This window comes from Hippocampus comes, unplaced genomic scaffold (assembly GCF_001891065.2).
Source record: "Hippocampus comes isolate QL1 unplaced genomic scaffold, H_comes_QL1_v1.1 scaffold248, whole genome shotgun sequence".
In the NCBI taxonomy this organism is placed as follows: Eukaryota; Metazoa; Chordata; class Actinopteri; order Syngnathiformes; family Syngnathidae; genus Hippocampus; species Hippocampus comes.
In genome coordinates, this window is record NW_017806277.1 from 1,343,054 (window position 1) to 1,365,779 (window position 22,726).

The window sequence follows — 22,726 nt, forward strand, 5'->3', positions numbered from 1 at the left end:
ACTGTATATACGTCCAAGGGGAGATGTCGCTCCAAGGCTGGAGTTGTTGTCCTGTCATCCATTGCCAGCAATGGTGGGAGTTGGACGCCAAACAAAAAACAGAAAGACGGGGACCCCACTGCAGAAATGGCTGTATTTATGGCACTCGTTCCCTATGCTTTCAACTCATATCAAAAATCATTTTTTCGCTCTCAGTTGCACCTTAAACAGATGGGCACAGCTTTGCATACGTACTTCCACATTTCTCTTTTCAAGTAGCCCGCTCCACCCTTATGTGTGCGTAGTCCAACCGCAAATGGCTAATGAATATTCTGCATGAGGTCGGACTTGAACAGTTTCATCGGCCCACTGTAATCTCAAACAGAATGACCCAGAAATAGATGAACTACCGGAAGCTCGGTTTTTTTCCAAGGGTAGTCATAAAGAAATGGTTCTTTTGTGAACTGTTCCTTGTGAGCACCCAAAAGATCTTGGAGCAAGTGACTGATGTTTATATTGATCCAACAACTTGGGCTTGATGGCCCAGACATCAGCCATCTTTCAGGCTGCAACAAAAGGTTTGGAGAGGATAAACAATGAGACCTTCAAACTCTCCAAATCTTTTGTTGCAGCTCAATATAATCCACGGGACCAAGACAGGTCTGAAGGAAGGAACCTCGCTCACAATGTAGACTAAAGGTCAGAACAAGCATTAGAATGGGGAAGGATGGAGGGATAGAGAATCAAAGGAGCAAATTGGTCACAGCCATGTGGGAAAAAGGGATGTGATAAAAGGAGACTAGCAACTCCATTGAAGTATATTTTAACACTTTCAAGGACAGCAGTTACTACAGTGGACAGCTTATCATGCTATCAGGTTACAGAGTGCATGAAAGGGTTAAAAACGAAACAAAAGCACACAGCGAGTGAAGTCCTTTCCCCTGTAAAATAAACAGAAGCCTGCAGTGCAAAAGTCGTAGGTCAACACTAGTTTTGTTCTGATAACGGTGCATTCGGGAACAACCACTCGACAACCAATGATGTTTCAAACCCGTCGGGTGTTGATCTGGACGAGAGCGATTTCTTTTTATTCATTTATTTGTTGTTATAACTTGACCATGTGAGTCATTGTAGTAGAAATGTGCAAACCCGAGAATCATTATGCCGCCTCGTCTGTTCTTCATCATCCATTCACAAGGAAATAGCCAACTAACATTCAAATGGACACAGAATATCAAATACAAAATTCTATGAATGATTTTCTACTGATAGTTATATTTTACTCTCTGGTGGCCTTCCAGTTGTATTTGATCTTCATGGCATTGCTAAAACAAAATCTCTAACGGTGTCTGAATATTTTTATACACATTTCCAATGTGCAAATTATTTTTCATATTCGTTATTAAAATTATTTCACAAAAACTGTTTTCTGCCATTAAGACCATTCAAGGTTGATCGACAAAAGTTGAGGAGGAGCGCCGAATCCTCTCAATTCTGTGGGAGTTTTACAAATGACGAAGGAACCCTTAACACAACATGCACCCGACATTATTCAAGTTCTGACCAATTATGACACAATCAATGTTCTGGTCAAAACGGTGAGGCGAATATGACTGAAATTTTGAAAAGCTCACCTTTTCTGTGTTGTGGCCTGCTTCTGGAAGATGCGTGCTTATGTCCGAGAGAATTGCGAAAATGCACCTTTATGCGAGTCTTGGACTTCTTATTCTCCAGTTCTGTTGGACAGAGATCTTGACATTTGCACCTCTGAGAGTACTCAGCCCAAGTATAGAGCAATGACACATAGAGTAGCCATGCACTGACATTCATCTTGAGTCTCAAAGTCCTGACTTCGCTTCCTGGGTCCAAGTCACCAAATCTACATTGGTTCTACTGTGACACCCATGTAGAGTCAATTACTAACTCATTAAAATTCCAACCCAAATCCGTGGAACATGATCATCCATCAACATACCCGAGGACCCTTTATCTCACTCTCTTTAATTTGGTTCCTCTTTAGTCGCATTCGCCCCCCCTTATTGGGTCCTTTTTTCCTGGGGAGATGGAAAAGAGGAGGGAGAAGTTTGAAGAAAACCAGATCCCCCCCCCCAACTGAAAAAGAGATTCCATCTGAGTAAATAGAGAGGGAAAGGGGACCAAGGGGTAGTGTCTTGTCACAAATGTATGCCATTCAATCTGCATGGGATAAGTCTGAAACTGGGGGAGAAGGGGAGTCAAAGAAGCTACAAAAAATGGGGGTGGGGGGCCACGGAGTGGGCTGTCTGTTATATTTCAATGAAAACAAATTCGAATGGATCAAATGCGCTGGGTTTTACATGACCCAAAATATGATTTCAACATTCTTGAATTTAAATAGAATGATCCCAATTATTTCTTTTGTGAGGCAAATGTGAGGCAAATGTGACCATTTATGGAGTCTAACACATTTAAACACAATATTTTCATATAACAGTTATTGTAAAAGCCATCCTGCACTAAAGCCAACCTCCTGCTAGTCAATTTGCTAAGCAAATTTGTAGCTGCCAGTCCACACAGCATGACGCCCATACATCATGTTGCACACATAAGAAGCAAAACAAACGTAACTAATTCAACCATGTGAGGATGAAGGGGTTTCATTTTAAAAACATTTTAGAGTACAAAGATTATACAGTATGTCTCTGTCTTGTCCTTACTTTTCGGTAAACAAGTAGCAAATGAAAGATACAAAAACTGTTAAAGGTAAAGCCAAAGGCTTCTGCAGTTTTCAATGGTTGTTCAGGGCAGTTCTGTTCTATTTTTAGACAACCAGCTGGCAATTTATCACAATTTATCATAATGAAACGCAATTTTAAATCCAGGTAAACAACACAATTGTCATGTGTTTTTCAAAAACCTTGACGGTGACAAAAACAGAAATATCGAATTGTATAGTGGGGCGTTTATGCATGTCAGCCCCATCATTTGTGGGCAAGATCTGATTGTACACTTAAACTACTGAACATAGTGTGAGGTATTAAATACTCAATCGGGACAAGATATTTAATTTTCCAACTGAGAAACTTTGTTTTAGTTTTTCAAAAACTCAGACATGTAAACAATGAGGGGTTAGTTCATGGCTTGCTGTGTCTACAGTGTGAAAAGATCTTTAATCAGACTTTGGACGACAAACTGTTTGGGCAACACAATGTTACAGGAGTCGACATTAATGTCAGAAAATTGACAAAAATGTTGAACCGTTATTCGAAATCCAAGCTGATGTACATGAGTGTCTTGGTTTAAAGCACAAGGACAATTTGTATGCTTTCATTGAGGAGCAAGGAAATCCAAGTATTCATATTTGAGAAGCTGGAAATCAGAGTTTGAGTGTTTGGTTATTTGGTTCTTTGGCCACGGTGGAGAGGAGCAGTTCAATGTGAAAGGATGATCAACGAATCTTTTGCAAAAAAAGAGCAAGCTCCAGAGGCTGCTCAGACCACCCATGCCATTTCTATTCTTTTATCCTTATCGCCAGTGGCTTTCACAAAGCTTTCACAGTATTAAATAATTTTCTTCAACACTGTTAAACTGAACCATCACCCCAGTGATAAAGATTTCTTCATCCTACAATAGGGTGCCATGTTCTAGCAGCAGCAGGCTGGAGGTGAGCAACCTGACCGCTAATCCGGTCATTCAATTGCTCCACAGGAGAGCCAAGGGGTTATTCCGTAGAAGAGAAAGATATCAAAAGCCTACGGCTACTCAAGGACAGAGAGGAAATACACAAACGAGAGCAGGGTGCACAGAAAAGATGATCTTTTTTCTAGTGGTGGCTTTAAACTTGGTGGAAATGCCCAAATGGTAAACTTTGGTGTCACCGGTTATGCCAAATAGCTTATAGGTCCTTAGTAAATAAATATTTGCATTTAATAATAGCTCATTTCACCTCAGAGAGTTAATAAAAAGCAGTTTTGACCACACTTTCAGGGAGATGTGGTTAACATTGCTATCTGGATGATTTAACATGAACTGAGGCTCATTCTTCTGGGATAAGTGCACCAACTTTGGTGACTCCCAAACATTAATGAATTTTTTTGTGGGCTGAAAGCTTGGCGGGGAGTTGGTGGCTTGCATATCACAATCGGAGGGCAAAAAGGTTGAGACTGAGAAGAGCAAACTAGAAGTTCTGCTTGAGTGCATTTGAATGCATGCATCTACTGAAGAGGAGGTTCACCACATCCCCTTTGCAGTTTCACAACTTCACACTCGGAGCTTTCGGCTCACACCTCTTTACCCTTGCATTGCTCTCTCTTTCTCCGGTCTCTCCCCCCCGTCTCTTTATATGTCCAGCTGGCTGTGCCACAAAGATTTCAAATGATCCCTCAAACCCCCACTTGCTTTGTTCTGCTCATTTTCCCACTCCCCAAACACTGAGTTTAGCTACAAAAAATTAAAATGAGGAAAGCAAGGGAAAAAAAGTGTTTGTGTGTGTGGGGGGGTGGGGGGCGAATTACAGAGGTGATTTAGTGTGAAAAATTGTGTGGGAGCAAAAATGTCAGAAAAGGAAAACTATTGGATATTCTAAATTGAGTTTTCAGCGATTACATTTTCAAACCATACACATTTTCTGGATTGAAATCCTGAAATTCATAAGGAATCTTAATGTCTGAATGGGTCGTTTTATTCAGCAAAACATAGCCTACTATGGACAATATTCCAAGTGGAATATTTCCTTCTACTGTTAGCGCACCATTGCACCATAGCTGGTTTTTCAGTACCTCCTTATGCAAAGGACTCAGATGATATTTTCTGGTAATCAGGCGGCCAATTAAAGCCAAAAAGTCTATCCAAGTCAAAAAGTTCCAGATCCCACCCAATTGAAACTCCCCAGTTTCCCAGCTTGTGGGTCTGTATTGTTATGCAGGCAGCAAAAGGAACACAGTACAGAGATGTGGGGCGGAACTAATAGGATTGGTTTTGATTCATTCGATTCCATTTTATTACCCTGGTTGGAATTCCACTCCACATCCCCTCAGGCTTCATACTTTTTAAAACAAGAAGAGAACAAGTGTTTAATTAAACTATTGCAAAAAGCCCTTGGAGCCATTTGCTCATTCATACCTGAAATCAGTTACCGCACAGTAGCCGAACATCACATTGAGTTTTTCTAGATGTGGTGCATGTGCTCGTGAACATTTTTACCCCAAGTATCATATATATCAACATTTACAATCAATATTGTTTTAAGAGTCAAGAACAATGTACGTGTTCAACATTTATTCTTTTCAGAGGCTAATACAGTATACAGCTCTGGGAAAGCAGGGACTCACTGTTACCTCTGAAGTCATGCGCATTGGCCGATATGTGTGGGGGTGGGGGAGCTCTGGAAAAAAAAAATTCAATTTGATTTTTGTGACTTCACTTACTTGAAAGGTTCCCTCGTTGTCAAAAAGTATGATTAAACACCACAAACAGATGTATGGAATCGTGGAGCAGACAAAACTGACTCATTCGACCGTATTTGCATGTTGAAATATGTGAACGCATTGATGAAAATGCAGGCTAAATGTAATCCCCCGCCCCCACCCTCATAATGTCACTGGGTATACAATATTTTAAAAAATTAAGTCAACATTTTCTCTCTCTCTATCCATGTATAATATGCATCAATTTGGATATTTCTGAAGTGTACTGTCCTAACAATTAAGCCTCTGCGTAAATTAACTTGAGTGAGCCAAGACATTCATGCGAGGTGCAAAAATTAGCGGGGTAATGAACTATTGTTACCCTGAATAAGTGTTAAGAAAAAAAAAAGTTGTTTTGTGAGACAACTAGAAACACTGCATTATGTCCCTTCGTCGCTGGCAGGTTGCCTGTCATTATGCTGTTTGGTCTTAACAAAGACAAAAAGCTGTTATTGTGAATTTTGTTTCCTTTTAATGTTGAATTTGAAGTCAAATAAAAGGACAAACAGCTCAGTAAAAAAAAAAAAAAAAAATCACCAGTAGTTTCACATGGGAGTTTAAATAAATTACAGACGGGGCATTCAATGGCGGTTAAAATGGTAAGAAAACATGACATCTTAAAACTGAAAACACATGAATTAAGTAAAACATTAGGCAAACAAAACATTTCACAAAACAGTGTCTCAATTTGCATTCACCTATTAGTGATGCTCTAGATGCACTCAACAGGAAAGTATTTAGAGACTCAACTTGGACCGCGATGGATAAACAATCTATAAGACATTGGCCATGGGAAAGTTTCTCCTGTTGTTTTGGTTCCACAGTCTGTGAAGAAGAAGAAGAAGTGGGCCTCTTGCTGGTTTCTTTTATTTTGGGTTGTTGACATCGGCAATGTGATCCAGTGCCAACTCCTTCTAGTGTGTTCTGAAAGCTTTAGCATAGACAGGCTCCAAGAAATGAAAGGGGAGCAACATGAACAGCCCGCCGAGAAAGCTCACACTCACTATAGCCAGCAGCACATAGCGAGCGATAAATAAAGTGTCCACTATCTGTGGAGGAGGGAAAAAAGAACAAAGAATTTGCTTAGTGTTGTCAGTTCTTAAGAGTTTTTCCAAAATATTGTATGTAGTTGAGAGAGAAGCCAACAATTCAATAAAAAAATTGAGGTACAGTCGTGGTACTGTACTTCTAATTTCAGATTTTCACACATTTTGCCGCTAGATGTCAGTAGAGAGCTTTCACTAAACAGAACCAGAAACAATCCTGCAGGGTAGACATTTGGGCTTTCACAAAAACGAAAGAAAAATTGGGATGCAAATAGTTGTTATGAGGTCACTAAGTAGCAATAACTACCAACCTGTCAAATACCTGACAGGGATTCCTTTTTGCTAAATATTTCATTAAAATGTACAATGTAAATAAAAATAATAGCACTTATATAATAATAGATTTCTGCTCTGAGTGCACATTTAATTTGCTTAAGATGAGGGTGAATGTCCAAAGAACAAGCAGTAACTGAAGGCAGTCGTACTAGAGGTTTAAATGACTGAAAAGGATTTGCAACCAAGTATTAAAAAGTCAAACTTTGATTTCTGGTTGTTCATTTGCCCAATTACTTTTGGTTTCTTAAGAAATACAATGCATATACTGCATACAAATTGTTATATTTATTACACCATTCACCTGATTTGTATTTAAATACCTTCAAATTAAAGATAAAAGTCTGGGGTAAAAGCACATTTTGTTTGTCTCATTTCATATTCATTGTAGTGGTGTCCCAATATTTATGAACATGACCGTGTATCCGTAAGACACAAGAGCAGGAAGCCCTACAGATGATTTGGGAGATAATTTACAGGTTAGGTGGTGGAATGACAGAATGTGTGAATGTGCGTTTAACAAATGAGAAAGGAAAAGGTGGGGTAAATGTATGTAGGGTCTTATGGATGCATTTAACACTTCTCTTTTTTTAACCTAGCAATATCCAGCAAGTTGCAGGTGGAATTCTTCCCCATTCTTGCTTGATGTACAGCTTCAGCTGTTCAAGAGTCTGTGGTCTTCGCTGTTGTATTTTATGTTTCATAATGCACCACACCTTTTCTATGGGTAACAGGTCTGGACTGCAGGCAGGTCTGTCTAGTTCCTGCACTCTTTGACTATGAAGCCACACCGTTGTGACACATGCACAATGTTGTTTGGCATTGTCTTGCTGAAAAAAAAAACCAGGAACGTTCAAGAAAAAGACGTTGCTTGGATGGCAGCATATATTTCTCCAACACCCGTGTGTACCTTTCAGCATCAATGCTGCCTTCACAGATGTGTAAGTTCCCCATCCCATTGGCACTAGCAGAGCCTCTTGCATTGCATAGTAGCGTTTTAAATTGCAGTTTTGGATGTAGCGCCAAACTGTATTGATTGACATTGGCTTTCTTAAGTGTGATAATATCCTTTACATGTTGATGTCGGTTATTGATGCAGTGACACCTGTGGGGTCGAAGGTTACAGACATTCAATGTTGGTTTTTGGCCTTGACGCTTACATGCAGTGCTTTCTCCAGATTTTCTGAACCTGCTGATATTATGGACCGTAGATGATGAAATGCATTTGTATGTTGACAATCATCGTCCTTAAACTGTTGCGACTATTTTCTCATGCAGTTGTCCGCAAAAATGTGAACATTGCCTAATCTTTGCTTGTGAATCAGGGAAGCTCATTTTATGCCCAATCATGGCACCCAGCTGTTCCGTTAGCCTGTTTACCCATGGGATGTTCCAAACAGGTCGCTGTTGAACATTCCTTCTTTTTGCCACCTGTCACAGCTTTTTTTGTTGAATGTTTTGCAGTCAAAAATTCAAATTTAATGATGCTTTGCTAAAAACAATAAATTTTAATATCTTGTCTTTGTTGTGTATTCAATTAAAAATAGGTTTAACATGATTTGCAAATCATTGCATTCTGTTTGTATTTATCTTTAACATAACATCCGGACTTCATTGGAATAGGGTTTGTAAAAAATACTTAAATAACATATGGGTGAAATTTGTGATTTATTTTTTAAAATGCTTTATGGCTTTTTCAGCAATGATGAAATCTTTATAATGTAACATTTTTATTTAAATGATAACTGTACATTAATATTAATGATTAATTTGATTTATAGCATCCAAGCTCAGCGCTCACCATAACTCCGTGTCCTTCAAAGCTACAAATCAAGCCAGAAATCTTGGTGGAATTATTGACCAAGACCTGAATTTTCACAATCACTACTAAATCTGCCTATTAACACCGGAAAAATATAGCTTGAGTTAAGGGCTTTTCTGTCTCAACAGACACAGAAAAACGTGTTCATACTTTTATTTTCAGGAGGCTAAATCACCGCAATGGTGTCTTGACAGATCTTATTAAAAACATTAATCATGCAGCTGCAGTTGCTCCAAAATGCTGCTGCCAGACTCCTTCCAAACACCATTAAACTGGACCACATCACACCTGATTTCAGATCACTGCACTGGCTTCCAATTAGTCAAAAAATAGATATTAAAATCTTGCTGTGGGTCTAAAAAACTTGAAATGGTCTTGGACCAAAATACATCCATTCTTCCATTTTCAAATTCGCTTTATCCTCACAAGGGTTGCGGGTGTGCTAGAGCCTATCAGCCCAGCTGTCTTCGGGAGGTCGGCGGGGTACGCCCTGAACTGGTTGCCAGCCAATTGCAGGGCACACATAGACAAACAACCATTCACAATCACACGAGGGACAGTTTAGAGTGTTCCATTAACCTGCCGTGCATGGTTTTGGAATGTGGGAGGAAACTGGAATACCCGGAGGAAACCCACGCAAGCACCGGGAGAACATGCAAACTCCACATAGGAAGGCCGGAGCCGGAATCGAACCCTGCACCTCTCTCTGCCCTGTGAGTCCAACACGCTAACCACCAATCCGCCTACACTAAAATACATGCAAGATGTATTAGTGCCCTATGAAGCAGCCAGAGCCCTCATGACATCTGGGACAGGTTGCTTGTGTTTTCCCAGAACCAGATCCAAACAAAGTGAAGCAGCATTTAGTCACGATACTCCTCACCTGTGGAAAAAAACTCTTCAAATACCTGGGGTTTCCTCAAACTGTAAGTTCATTTGAATCAGAGCTTAGAATATTATGATTTACTGCAAGATTAATCTATCCTAAGCGGCCGGGTGGTCCAGTGGTTCACGCTTTGACCTCACAGTGCAGAAGTGCAGGGTTTGATTCCGGCTCCGGCCTTCCTGTGTGGAGTTTGCATGTTCTCCCGGTGCCTGCGTGGGTTTTCTCCGGGTACTCCGGTTTCCTCCCACATTCCAAAAACATGCATGACAGGCTGACTGAACACTCTAAACTTGTCCCTAGGTGTGAGTGTGAGCGCCGATGGTTGCTCATCTATGTGTGCCCTGTGATTGGCTGGCAACCAGTTCAGGGTGTCCCCTGCTTACTGCCCGAGGACGGCAGAAAATGTAGAAAATGGATGGCTGGATGGATGAATCTATCCTTTATTCCTTTCTTTTAATCCCCACTTGCACATCTTTTTTTTTAATCCAGACTGATGCTTGGGTTTAATAATTTACTATAATTGTTTATGATGTTAAGACTTAATATTTTGTTTCTGTTTCCGTCATGCTGTTAATGCCTTTGTACCTGAAACGTGCCTATTGAAATAAACTTGCCTTGCCAAACAGCTGTGAGGACTTAATAATGATTTTCTGACTTCATAGTAATATCATTATTCCACAAGCCGTCATCAATCATTGGATCGATTTTAGCAGAAAGACCTAGTGCAGAAAACCCGGATGTGCTGCTGCTCTCTTCCATGGCAGTATCAATTTTCACAAAAAGCTACCAAATGTGAGCAGGCCAGGACAGGGGGGCTCTGCTCTGCTTTTTTTTTTTTTTTTTTTTTGTAGGTAGCAGCTTGCTTGGCAGATTTGACTGGTTTACTGGCACGACCCAGAGGCTACATGGGGGAGTGTTTGTTCTGTGTTACTGTTGGACAAAGATAAAGCATAGCAGGCCTTAGTGGCAAGCTTGTAAAAAGAGTATACAAATGCAAATGTAGAAATCCAAAAGTAAACACTTCTATTAGAGCTGACATTCGGTTTTGGTACAGGTCGTGTATCTACCATGCTTTCAATATTATTTGTGCTTCTGATCTCTGTTCAATCTGTGTGAATGTGAAATCAGTCATCAGGATCCGAATGTCAGGTGTATGTTTGACTGACAGGTGATCAGGCTACGCTGAATGGCACCACTTGCATTCATTCTGGGGGAGATAAGCTGCAACAACAAATTCCGTGACTTGGCATGAACGTGGCTTTACAGGTTACACCTGGGTGCATGCACATAAGCAGCGCTTTGAAACATCAACCGGATGCATAACTCATGCAAGACCGGCGCTTTGTCTCATTCATAAGGTCCATGACTGAAAGTGTATCCTCCTCAGTGACCCACATGGAATGTTGACTAGTGATGAAAGAGGGTAGAGTTGAGTATTTAATGAAAGGTTATGAAAGTATATTAGATGTGAGGGCACACTGTAGATTCTGTGGGTACGTTTGTATTTTATCTTTTTTTTTTTTTTTTTACAAATGCGCACCACAGATTGTGTTGGCATCAATATACATATTTTGATTTAGTGTGGTTGCCATTGTTAGCAATCACAGATGGCCAACCGTCGAACGCCTGTGCGCCTCACATTGCACATGGGTCACAGATCGTTTATTGACACACCGTCTGCGTATCATAAGCTTTACTTCCACCATAAATGTCCACTTTATGCTTTATTCGGAACTGAAAGGAGACTTTTACTCTCTCCTTTCTTCTATAACTGGTTCAAACAACATGGCATATGCAGGAATAGTTGTTACGCTTGTATGACTGCCCATGTTTTGTGTTATGTGTTCCGCTACGTTTTGTTATTTTATGTTACCTGTTCTGCGCTTTGTTACAGCTGCAGCTGTTGTGAAAGCACGATATAAATAAAGATGTATTGTATTTTTGTCCATAACAGTCCGGATGGTTCTTTTCCTCTTTGACCCGGAGGACATGACGTCCGCAATTTGCAAAAACAATTTCAAATGTTGGGCAGCGGGGTGGTTGACTGGTTCGCATTTCCAGCTTGCAGGGCAGAGGTCATGAGTTTGATTCCGGACTACAACCTTCCTGTTTGCATGTTCTCCCCGAGCCTGCATGGGATTTCTCCGGGTACTCCTGTTTCCTCCTACATTCCAAAAACATTCACGGTGGGTTTATTTATGGCTCTGAATTATCCCTAGGTGTGATTGTGAGTGTGAATGGTTGTTGTTTATCTGTGTGCCTTGTGATTGGCTGGCAACCACTTCAGGGTGGACCCTAATGACTGAGTCAGCTGGGGTAGGCTGCAGCATGCCCATGACCCTCGTGATGATAAAGCAGTTCAGAGAATGATAATTTGAAATGTGGACCACAGAACACTTTTTCACCTTGCATCAGTCCATCGCAGATGAGCTCAGGCCCAGAGAAGCCAGCAGTGTTTCTGGGTGTTGTTCATAAATGTCTTTTGCTTTGCATAGCAGTTTTAAGTTGCACTTATGAGATGTAATGTCGAACTGTATTTACTGACATTGGTTTCCTGAAATTTTCTTGAGCCGATGTGATTATCTCCCTTACACATTGATGGAGGTTTTTCACTGCCTGAGGGTTTGAAGGTCTTGGACATTCAATGGTGGTTTTCAGCCTTGCCGCTTTCATGCGGTGATTTCTCCAGATTCTCTTAAACTTTACATAATGTGATTGACCCTAGATGAGGAAATCCCTAAGTGCCTTGCTTTTGTACAATGAGGAACATTGCTCTTAAATGGTTTGCCTATTTTCTCATGTAGTTGCTCACAAAGAGGTGAACCCTTTTTGGAATGTGGGAGGAAACCGGAGTACCTGTAGAAAACCCACATAGGCACGGGGAGATTAATGCAAACTCCACACAGGTAGGCCGGGGCCGGATTCAAACGCATGGCCTCTGCACTGTGAGGCAGACGCGCTAACTAGTTGTCCACCGTGACACTGTTTTGAAAACAAATGTTCACAAATTCAATTTTGGCCATGAGTGTAACCTATTTCAATTAAAGTCAAAAATTGAAATATTAGCTATTTTTCTATTTTGGGTTTACATTTTCATATCCAATTCCAGATGAGTGAGTCAGTGCATCAGCACTCATGAACCTCATCACACTTTTACCGCCAAAAGACACTCAGCTGTATCTTCTGGCCACAGGGTCTTTTAAAGCACGCTTCCACTTTTTCAAGTCATATTGGACAAAACTTTTGTCATGGGTTCGATTCCAGGTCCCGGCCTTCTTGTGTGGAGTTTGCAAGTTCTTCCCGTGCCTGTGTGGGTTTTCTCTGAGCAACCCGTTCAGGGTGTACCCAACCTACCTCCCAAAGACAGCTGGAATAGCCTCCAGCACACTTGTGAGGATAAAGCAGTTCAGATTCGGAATGGATGGGTTAACTCTGAATGAATTTGATACTTTTAAATGTTAAACTCAGATTACAACCTGAAAAGTAAAAATTCAACTCTGAGAAAGATATTTGTGATCAACTCTAAGAATATCACTTTTAATCAGCTCTGGAGTTATAAAACGGTACACTACAACTAATTTGTTATTTTACTGAGTTTATTCCAAATGCCAACATTTTCTGTGCAGAGTAAATGTGATTTAGATGGCATGTGTAAATGGAAGTTTGTTTCAAATCAGTGGAAGCCTTCACCTCTCTCTCTTTGAAAGAAGATGGGGTTGTTGCGCTTCGAGGGAAAAACACGAGTGCCAGGGTAATGATGAGCGCCAACAGGAAAAACGGGATCACTCCGAGCCTGGGGAAAAAAAAAATCACAAATATACATTAAGGGCAGTATCACGACTGTTGTGTTTTTAAAACTATGAAAATAGCTAATTGTACATTTTGGCTCTTAATCTGATTTTGACTTTGATGTTGTTGTTTTTTTTAAACCATGCAAATAGCAAATTTGGAGCAATCTGACTTTGACTTTGATAAATACCCAAAAAGAAATGACATTATACTTGGTATTACATAAATATACAGTGTGTAGCAAAGGGTTTCTCAACAGTGAAACTAATATAAATTTCCGCTTTCTACTCTAACTTAACATCCCTTCAAGTAGCTTCAACTTGAATGTCGTTTAAAGTGATTCTAGGGCGTAATTCATAGCTGCCTAATACTGTATACTGCATCGTGCATAGTTCACCAAGTATAATGAACCTTAATCAGGGATAGGGTTATGACCATCACTTTTAGCTAACTTTGGCAAACTGGAAGAGTAGCTGTGTGAGTTCGATGACAGAATGATTAAAGCCTTTGAATGGTTGATGGGTAGACTAAAACAAAGTCAAACCATTTTACCATCAGTAGAAAACACATTAAAAGGGCTAATTGTTTTAGTTACTCGTGGACTGCTTGTTTATACCAGTTGAGCATACCTCAGCCGGTGTGCACTTTAGGTTAAGAGTGTGGCTAGTGAAGAGTGTGTTTGTATATCGTGTCTCAGCAGTTTTATGGATCATGTAATGTCGTTTGTGGAAGATGAAGGCCTCATTGTTGGTTTTGGTCATATTTTTTAACAATGCCAAACAATAATGAAATAAAAGGGCACATAGGCTTGTAAAACACTACTTTAAAATTGTAGTTTTCCTTATCTTTTAGCGAGAAGTCGTCTTCCTTGCATTCAGGCTGGTGTGTATTGTATGTGGTGTCTGTGTGTTAGTGCTCTTACATCAGCGATCCTGTTGCTCTTTGGATTGTCAACCCAAGCAGGAGAGCCACTATTAAAACAGCAGCAATGATGAAAACGCCTTGACCTACCAGGGAGGATGAACTTTCCATTTTTGCTCAGTTTGAAAAACTAATTTTCTAACGAACCAGTAATCTAGGAACCTAAATATGTATAATCGATGAGTTCTTAAGTGATTATGATATTGACACAATCTCCCAGCCCCAGTTGTTGAAAGGTTCCCAGCGATAAACAAAACTAACATAGAAAAATAAAAACCGCAACGTTAAACTGTTCAACAACAACTCTTAGCCACTCTATGTCAAATAATAAAGTCCCTAAACAATCGGTGGTAAGGATAAAATATTGGTCTAATCTAGTGACAGAAACTGTTTGGGGACTATCTCCCCCCCGTTCTAGTTGAGATGGTATAACCTAAGAGGCAAGGTGCGCTCGCGACTGTTATTGTCAGTTGCCGTTCATGCTACTAAAGCATCTGTCAAACGCCATCACGTCTTGTGTCGTTATTAAACAAACAGCAACTAACGTTATAGAATTAAAAATCGTTCCGGGCTACCGGTCGCTGCACGAAGCACCACAACTAGTTTACTCGCTACAAAATAGAGACAGACCTTAACATAAAGGCGATTGAATCGTGGTGCATACGTAAGTCGTGCTGTAACGTTACTTTTAGTTTGTATTCCGGTTGAGGAAACAGACCTTTATGGAAACCCCAAATAATTTTAAGTCTATTCGCCGAGACACAAATTTTGCCTTCACGGAAACTACTTGAGGGGCATTGAATAACAAACAGACGCTTTTATGCTACGATAGCACACGGCGTACTGATAATCACTCTTGAACAATACCATCACCAGAAATGTACAAAACGCGCACGCCTATAAGCGTGAATTTGATCAGTTTTGTCACGAACCCTGGTCACGAATGTACAACATGAAATATCAGATCAGAGATCATGCATTTGTGTTTGTTAGGCTGTTTAATGAACAGTGTATGGACGGGATTCATTTGAAAACCATCAGTATCCAAGATAACGTAAGGCTCAAAAGTTTATAAACACGGAATTATTGTGGTTTGCACGAGTGTTGCGTCTTCTGATATATTACTCACTTGGACGATCCGGATGCCCTCAGAAGCATCATCCAGAGCACAAAAGTCACAATCCAAACTGCAGTGATGACAAAAACGCCTGTGCCGACTCCCAAGACTGTAGTAGCCATTTGATGGTGGTTTGTCGGACAAATCCAGCTTCACTATTGAACGTTGTTGCAGCTGTTTTTAAAACTGTTAGCTGTACCTGCTCAGCTTTACGTACAAATTGTGGCTTGCATAACGCTGGCGGCTGTACATTAGCATTACAGTGCTTTCCAGTGTACTGTCTTGATTACACAATAGTACCTTGTTCATGTCAATTTGCCGAGTAATTTAGTCTAAAACTAAATACACTACTGTATGGCTGAATTTTAACTCCCTCCGACGCGTCCGTCCGTCCAACGCTTCCTGGTAACAGCAAACTAAAAGTTAATTGGTTAGCTGAAATCTGGACTAGCCAATCGAACGGATTGTTGCTCAAACATTTGGGGATTTGGGAAATTGCAGAGCCGATGTTTTAGGTTATGGCACATGTTTCCCATTTTGTTCGTCCAGCGGGTATTCTATTCCGTTCAAGTGTCGCGCGCATAAACACACACACACACACACACACACACACACACACACACACACACACACACACACACACACACACACACACACATATACACGCACACGCATATGCACGCACACGCACATACACGCGCACACACTAATCATTCGTTTATCAAATGTCAAAAAATAAAGTTGGCAACAAAAATGACTCAGGGTCAGAATACAGACATCACTGCAGAGTCAGCATTTCCTAGTATTGTATTGTTCAAGTGACATCACGCTCACTCGAATCCATTTGCGGTATGTTCCAAGTACAGTACAGTAGAGGACAGTAGTGTTGGAACTAATTTAAAGACATGTAGCAGTTGAAGAGAGCCGATAGAGGGCGGGCCTGATCCGCCTTCAAAATGTGATTTTGCGAAGCACTCATAATTTGCTTTTCAATGGATATGAAAAAATAGAAAGTTGCACTTCCCACCCCTTTCGAACGTGTACAAGTATGTGGGATTGTTGTGTTGTTTTTCTTTCTGCATGTCTTTTTTTCCATTTTGTACAATTAGTCTACCTGTCCTTATATGCATTGTATATCTTGCATAATACTAATAATAATAATAATATTAATAATAAATAATGATCTTGAGCGGCAGGTTGATCGATTGGTTAGCACACCCACCTCACAGTGGAGTGGTACATGCTTCAATTCCGGCTCTGGCCTTCTTGTGTGGAGTTTGCATGTTCTCCCTGTTCCTGCTTGGCTATTCTCCGGGCACTCTGGTTTCTTCCCACGTTCCAAAAACAAAAACAAGTTAATGGAAGACTCCAAACTGTCCCAACGACAAGGTGTCCATGTGTGATTGTGGGCGCGAATGGTTGTTCATGTATGTGTGCCCTGCGATTGGCTGGCAACTTATTCAAGGTGTACCCTGCATACTGCCCGAAGACAGCTGGAATAGGCTCGAACACGCCGCGACCCTCGTGATGATAAGTACAGCAGATAATGGATGGATGGAAGTAATTGTCGTATAATTAGTGTAACAAATTATTTTTTGTCTCAAAGAGCAAAGGCCTTTTCTTGGAACTTCAAACACTTGATATATATTTACTGTCAACCACACATTACGCTGATTTAAGATCGGATGATGAATGAGTGTAAAACGGTAAAACAACATGTAAGCATGCATGACAAACTACTGTATGAACAATGCTTTGTTTTATTCCATCATACATTACAGTCGAGATTGACATGACAAGCTTTGCACTGGACTGTTTTTTTTTTTTGGTCAGAATTTACCACTAATGTGACATTATAGCAAATAATCGTTTTGAGAAGAGCGTGGCCCGTTCTGTCATTTTTTTTTACACGTTTAACATTTAAGATGTAAGTTCTCTACCCCGACCATATTATTGTTGACAAACAAGGAGAACGGAGTATTCTCACTCAAACGGTTGCTTTTGACTGTCAGCTGCTACCATATAAGTTGAACACATTTCTAAATGTGTGTAATTTCAAAGTCATATTGTTTTCATATTTTTTTCATGGGGAGTGTTCTCGTTTTTCCGAGGAACATTTGAAAGCATCAGCGGCACTGTTATGTGTTGAGAAAATGGGGGGAGCGGAGACAGAGCAGGAGGTGGGAGGGGCTTGCTATGTCTGACGTCACTTGCTGCGTGGAGGAGTATAGGCTGTGCTGTCAACCCTGTGTCAGTCTGATGAAGATTGGCATGCAGGTAAGCTGTCATTCATTTTCAATGTCAGTGCTTGTGAGCAGGGCTTTACATTCGAGCGGCCCTTTCCCCCTTTCCCCCCCTTTACAAAAGGCAGGACATTGTTCATGGAGTCAGACAGGCAGCAAGGCCAGAGTGAGTGAGTGAGAGAGGGAGGGAGGGAGAGAGAGGAAGAGAAAGAGGGAGGGGGAAGTAGTGGAGGGGAGGAAAAAAGAGGGAAAGGAGGGAACACGTATTCTTGTGCTGGAGGGACAGACCGCTGGATTTTTTCCCCCTCCTTTTGGATTTAAATGTATCGGCGATTTTTGCGGCGAATGCACGTCGGATGTATTTTCGACGGGTTTTCTTATTGTTTACCCAAAAATGTTATAGATAACCTATAGGTTCTCGGATGTTTGCAACGCAATTGTCGCTAAACAATTAAACAGTAGAACAGATTCTTTGCAACCGAGTAATTGGACTGCAGTTGAACCTTTTGTGTCTTTATCACTTTAACAAAATGTAGTTAATCCATTACATTTCAAAATAATGTCAGTTTTCAAACGAAACGCTGAAGTCACGATGTAAAAAAGCACGGATGCTATTGTCACTAATACTTGGAATAGCTTATATCAAACAATTGACCAGTGACAAAAGATACGAGGTAACAGTACTCAACTCAGATAGGAAAGTATTTCCTCCTGTTCTATTGTCGAATCTTAAAAAACATGTACCGTGTACCCCCCCCCCCCCCAAAAAAAAGAGTCTCAACTGAAGACTTAAGAAATAATACGACTTTGCTATAGATGTTTGGATCATTTCTTGGAGGTTACTTATTTTTGAGTTGTACAGGTACCTTTATAAATTTGTGCCAAGTAACTGTATTTTTGTTTCCAGATTTTTTTTAGTGGAATGTGTGAATTATAATTTCTATCTATCTATCTATCTATCTATCTATCTATCTATCTATCTAGATCTATATAGAGATAGATAGATATATGCACTGGATTGAAGTTTAAACAGAATGATAAGTGACCCTCACGTTCATTCAGACAGACTAAAAGAAACTCCCAAGAAAATGTTCCTTCTTTGGAAGGATTAACACTTTATATTCGCCGAGACAGATTTTTGATCGTTCGGATACTCATCATTCCTGTCTTGTCAGCCAAATTTGATTGACTTGAAAGAGCCCGAGGGTGGTTGACTTCTTTCAAGACATAAACACTTTCTGATTGTCATTCTGAATGTTCTTGCCAGTGAAAGTTTACAAGTCCCAGATTGACCTTGACCTGGTCGTCCGTCATTTGAACTAAAACCGAATTCAATGATTTTTTTGTTCTTCTGTATTCTTGTCAGCTTTGAAGCATGCCCATCCATATGCTATATTAACCTCTCATAGATGACAACCATAGCTATTGCTAGTCATGATCACATCTCTTCACGAAAAAAGTTAATTGCAAGGGAATTTGAAAATATATATCTTAAATGAATGCATATAGTCGTATTCAGTGGTAGAATGGGCAAGGTGCAACAACAATGGCCCTCCACAGTGAATACTTGAATCAGCCCTTTCTACATAAGCTTGATTAAATATGCCCTGGCCATTTTTAGAGTAATCATGTGCTTGCCTGTGGAATCACAATTGCGATTTAGACCACTTAACTCCGACTGTCAGACACATTTGACATGTGCAGGGTTCTGAGTATTAAGTGTTACTGTTGCTGTTCCTACCTTTTTCCCAGCTGAAATCAAACTCTGGCGCTGTACTGCACACAGTCATAGAAAAACGGATGAAAAAGAATCCCTACCAATCACCCATGGTGATGTTTGTTCTTGGTTATAATGTGTCACCACTTCGGGACAATACAAATGGAGTTTGTTTTTGAACCATGCTGAGAATTTAATTGATGATTTGTGTCATTGGCCATGCAGCCCGCAAGTATTCTGTCACTATTGATATATCTCTGTACAAAAGGAGGAGCAACACTTTCCTGCAGTTTTTTTTGGCGCAGGGCAAAGTTGCTAATAGGTCTGTCGCTATTGAATATTCTTATAATCAATGATCGTGACTATGGCTACAACTAATGATTATTTGAATAATCAATTAATCTGTTGATTAGGCAAAAAAAAACCACATTGTTTTTCAAAGTAAAACAAATTGTTTCGAGTTTGATTCAACACAAAAATAATCGATCTGGTTTCATTGAGTATGACATAAATCGGATGCTTACTGTTGAGAGTCTGAAATTATGAGCATTTGGACAAGTTCAAGTGAAATAAAGATATCTAAATGATTCATCGATTATCAAAACTAATTATGGATTGATTTGATATTTGATTTGTTGTCATTTAATCAAGATAATTGTTGCAAGTCTAACATTGATTATTGTATAGATTAAATAGAATAATTTGATTCAGTTTTATTTTTCATTAAAGTGTATTACAAAACCATTTCCCTTCTGATTACTGTTTCGTAACCAATTGGTGTTTATTTGATTTTGTTTGGTGTTTTAAAAAAATAACAGCTTAACGACAATAAAGCTATTCAACCAGAGAGGGATTGATCTTTTTCGCACCAACCTTTTTAAAACTGATTCCGTTTCTTGCAAATTTCCTTATTTTTGATTAAAGACAAGAAATAATCGGTCTGCTATCTTAAATGACAACAAAATTCTGAGAATAATTACTGTTTAGAGGCTGAAATCAGGATTTGGAAAATTTCAAGTTGCGTAATGGTTCGAAACGATTACTTCATCCATTCATTATCTGAACCACTTTATCCTGACAATAGTTGGTTTGATAATCGGTTGGTTGTTGATTAATCGAATATGAATGAATATCGTCACCACTAATTCCTAGCAATGTGTTTTGCTCACATAAACTGGAGGTAACCACAACATACAGTTTGTTCAAAAGCAAAATGTTTGTATTTCAAAATGAAGAAAAGTGACTGGAAAGCAAGCACCACAAAACATAAGAAATGTTTAATTTAAAAAAATCGATATCGAATTTAATTTATCAAATTTTTCATGTTTGAATTATGCATGTTACATTGCAGGCTTTGTTTTTAGCAGTCAGACTGTATGAGATGTGAGTTTCCTTTTCTGTAAATCAGGATGGAAAAAAAAAAAAGGATGTTTCGAATTATTCATAAGCCTTTCGTCTGCTTGGAATCCTCAGCAGAGTACGTTGAGTCCTCATCCAGGCCCGTGAGCGATGTGATGTCTTTAGTGCTATTATATTCAATAGTGCAGCAAACCTTTAAGTCGATTGTGTTGTGTTGTATGTTTTTTGGCCCTGTCTGGGCTCTCACAGTTCATGCCCACTAGGCCCGCTTGCTCTCGATTGCTTTCAGGAGCAGGCAGAGGCCTCTTTTTTTACTGTCAGACAGTTTAGCTTCAAGACAGACTGCACGCTTCGACTTGCCCATTCTGCAGTCAGGGTTGCATTGGCATGATACTAAGTAAGCCACCAGGGAGCGAGGTCGGAGAGAGATGGATTGGCTTAATTTATGCTCCGGGCAGGTCAACATGCAAATGAACGAGCTGCCATCAACTAGGAGGACATGATAATGTCATAAAAATACACGGTGTTAAGTCTGTTTTATATCTTCTTCATGAATATACACTCCCCACTCAACGCAACTGAAACACTGGCCAATATTGCACTTTTTCTTGCAAACGAAAATAATTTGCAATTATTTCTCGGTTCCAAACGCAAATGTTTTGAAGTCTCAAATGAAGGAGTATAATAGAATATATATATATATTTTAATTGCATCTTCAAAATCTGAAAAATCTCCTCTTGTCCTGCCTGGTAGTTCAGCTAAGCACATGTAAGTCATCTTAATAGAAATGCTCTTACCTATACAAATTAGGGTAGGTGTGCTTGAGTGGGATCGACAAAAAGTGAACACCTCAGCATCGAGAAAGTCTTTCAAAGGTATTTAGACATGCCTTAAGGATACCACCCTTCCACACGAACACAATAGAATAGCAGTCCAATAATTATTCTGTAATTTTTTGCACACGCAAACCATTAGCATGATGGAAAATGTGCACCACCTATATACACTCTAATGTCCTCAGCATCCCACCGAATGGGAATGAGTTCTTTTGATGTCATTATTTTTGCAGTAAAAACAGTTAAGTTATTTCTAGACATCAGTCGTTATTCAAGGATCAAGCACAAAATCAAATTAGCAACAGCGTATTATATATTCCACATTTAAAGACGCTGAACCTCATTGTGCTTTTGGTTCGTATCTCCAGTGGAATGTAGATAATCCTCATAAATGAGGAGCGCTTCACACACAGAAACATGAAGCCTGGCAGGAAATCCTGAATTTATTATATTTGAGAATCCTGGTAACATCCAAAGTGTGTTAGGTTTAAAATATTTGATTTCAATTCAACAGAAGATCATTGCTTAGGAAATCTTGGCAAGCAGAACCTTACATTGCATTTGTGCTTCCCCCTCATGTTAATAAATACTAGTTTTAAAATGGTTTGAAAACCTAATATCACGATGATAGTGACCAAAAGTACCACCATTATGATGTGACGAAAAGAAATGTAAACAAACAATCCATGCATCTGAAGTGTAAGCAAATATAACATGAGCAACTAAATTCACTTTTTCACATGAGAATGTTTTTTGGTCAGAATCACTTGAAGAGAATAAAGTAGCAAAAAATAAACACAAAATACATCAAAACTGTTGTTTGTTTACAACTTGAATAACAATGGCTGAGCAAGCTGCACTTTAAATGCCTGGCACCAGCACACTTTTCTCATTCAAGTGGTGAAAAGAAGTGCTTGCTATCTATGCAAATACCCTAAATGTGTGGATGAAGATGCTAACCACCAGCACGCGAAACTGAAGAGATGTCTATTAAGTGTACTTTTTTTAACTGTTACATTATACAGTAGTTCCATCAGGATAATGACTTTTAAATATGGTGGGCGCATTATCAATAACACCTTGCTTCACGCTGTTAGCTGCCAGCGCTATTGCTAATCTTGTTGCGCTGCTGTGCACATCCTGAAATGGAATACAAAAGCGGAGGCAGCTACAAAGTAGTTAAAATAACTACAAGTAGAGCGGTGCAGTATGGTATTGAATTCGCCCCCCCCC

General features: G+C 39.7%; 3 protein-coding genes across 7 annotated transcripts in view; 1 reads left to right on the forward strand and 2 right to left on the reverse strand.

Annotated features, from left to right (window-relative positions):
* The window catches only part of robo4 (roundabout, axon guidance receptor, homolog 4 (Drosophila)), a 35,911-nt gene extending 33,765 nt beyond the window's left edge, over positions 1-2,146 (reverse strand). For 2 of the 4 annotated variants that reach the window (XM_019857744.1, XM_019857743.1), the window contains exon 1: positions 1,614-2,143. In XM_019857744.1, coding sequence (XP_019713303.1) covers positions 1,614-1,809 — 196 coding nt within the window. In that variant the 5' untranslated portion in view covers positions 1,810-2,143. Of the gene's footprint in view, positions 1-1,613 lie in introns of all 4 variants that reach the window. The other 2 variants (XM_019857745.1, XM_019857746.1) reach the window with 2 other exon arrangements.
* Positions 2,147-5,607: 3,461 nt separating this feature from the next.
* tmem218 (transmembrane protein 218) lies at positions 5,608-15,838 on the reverse strand. Of its 2 annotated transcripts, none has more exons than XM_019857756.1 (3): positions 14,222-14,433; positions 13,201-13,303; positions 5,608-6,472 (listed from the first exon to the last, which is right to left on the reverse strand). In XM_019857756.1, the coding sequence occupies exons 1-3, from the start codon at positions 14,329-14,331 to the stop codon at positions 6,338-6,340; spliced, it is 348 nt and encodes a 115-aa protein (XP_019713315.1). In that variant the 5' UTR covers positions 14,332-14,433; the 3' UTR covers positions 5,608-6,337. The 2 variants fall into 2 exon arrangements, with proteins under 2 accessions (XP_019713315.1, XP_019713314.1); XM_019857755.1 differs by lacking the exon at positions 14,222-14,433 and adding an exon at positions 15,350-15,838 and having other exon boundaries at positions 5,611-6,472.
* Positions 15,839-17,524: 1,686 nt separating this feature from the next.
* The window catches only part of pknox2 (pbx/knotted 1 homeobox 2), a 118,630-nt gene continuing 113,428 nt past the window's right edge, over positions 17,525-22,726 (forward strand). The window contains exon 1 of the mRNA XM_019857754.1: positions 17,525-17,614. The gene's annotated coding sequence lies outside the window, so the exon portion shown is untranslated. The remainder of the gene's footprint in view (positions 17,615-22,726) is intronic.

What these genes read in the sequence shown, in the direction of transcription:
- tmem218 (XM_019857756.1), bottom strand. Translation starts at nt 14,331, where the DNA reads ATGGAAAGTTCATCCTCCCTGGTAGGTCAAGGCGTTTTCATCATTGCT. An exon ending in AGAGCAACAGGATCGCTGAT is followed by an intron (nt 13,304 to 14,221) that starts GTAAGAGCACTA and finishes TTTTTTCCCCAG; the next exon opens with GCTCGGAGTGATCCCGTTTT. An exon ending in CTTCTTTCAAAGAGAGAGAG is followed by an intron (nt 6,473 to 13,200) that starts GTGAAGGCTTCC and finishes CCTCCTCCACAG; the next exon opens with ATAGTGGACACTTTATTTAT.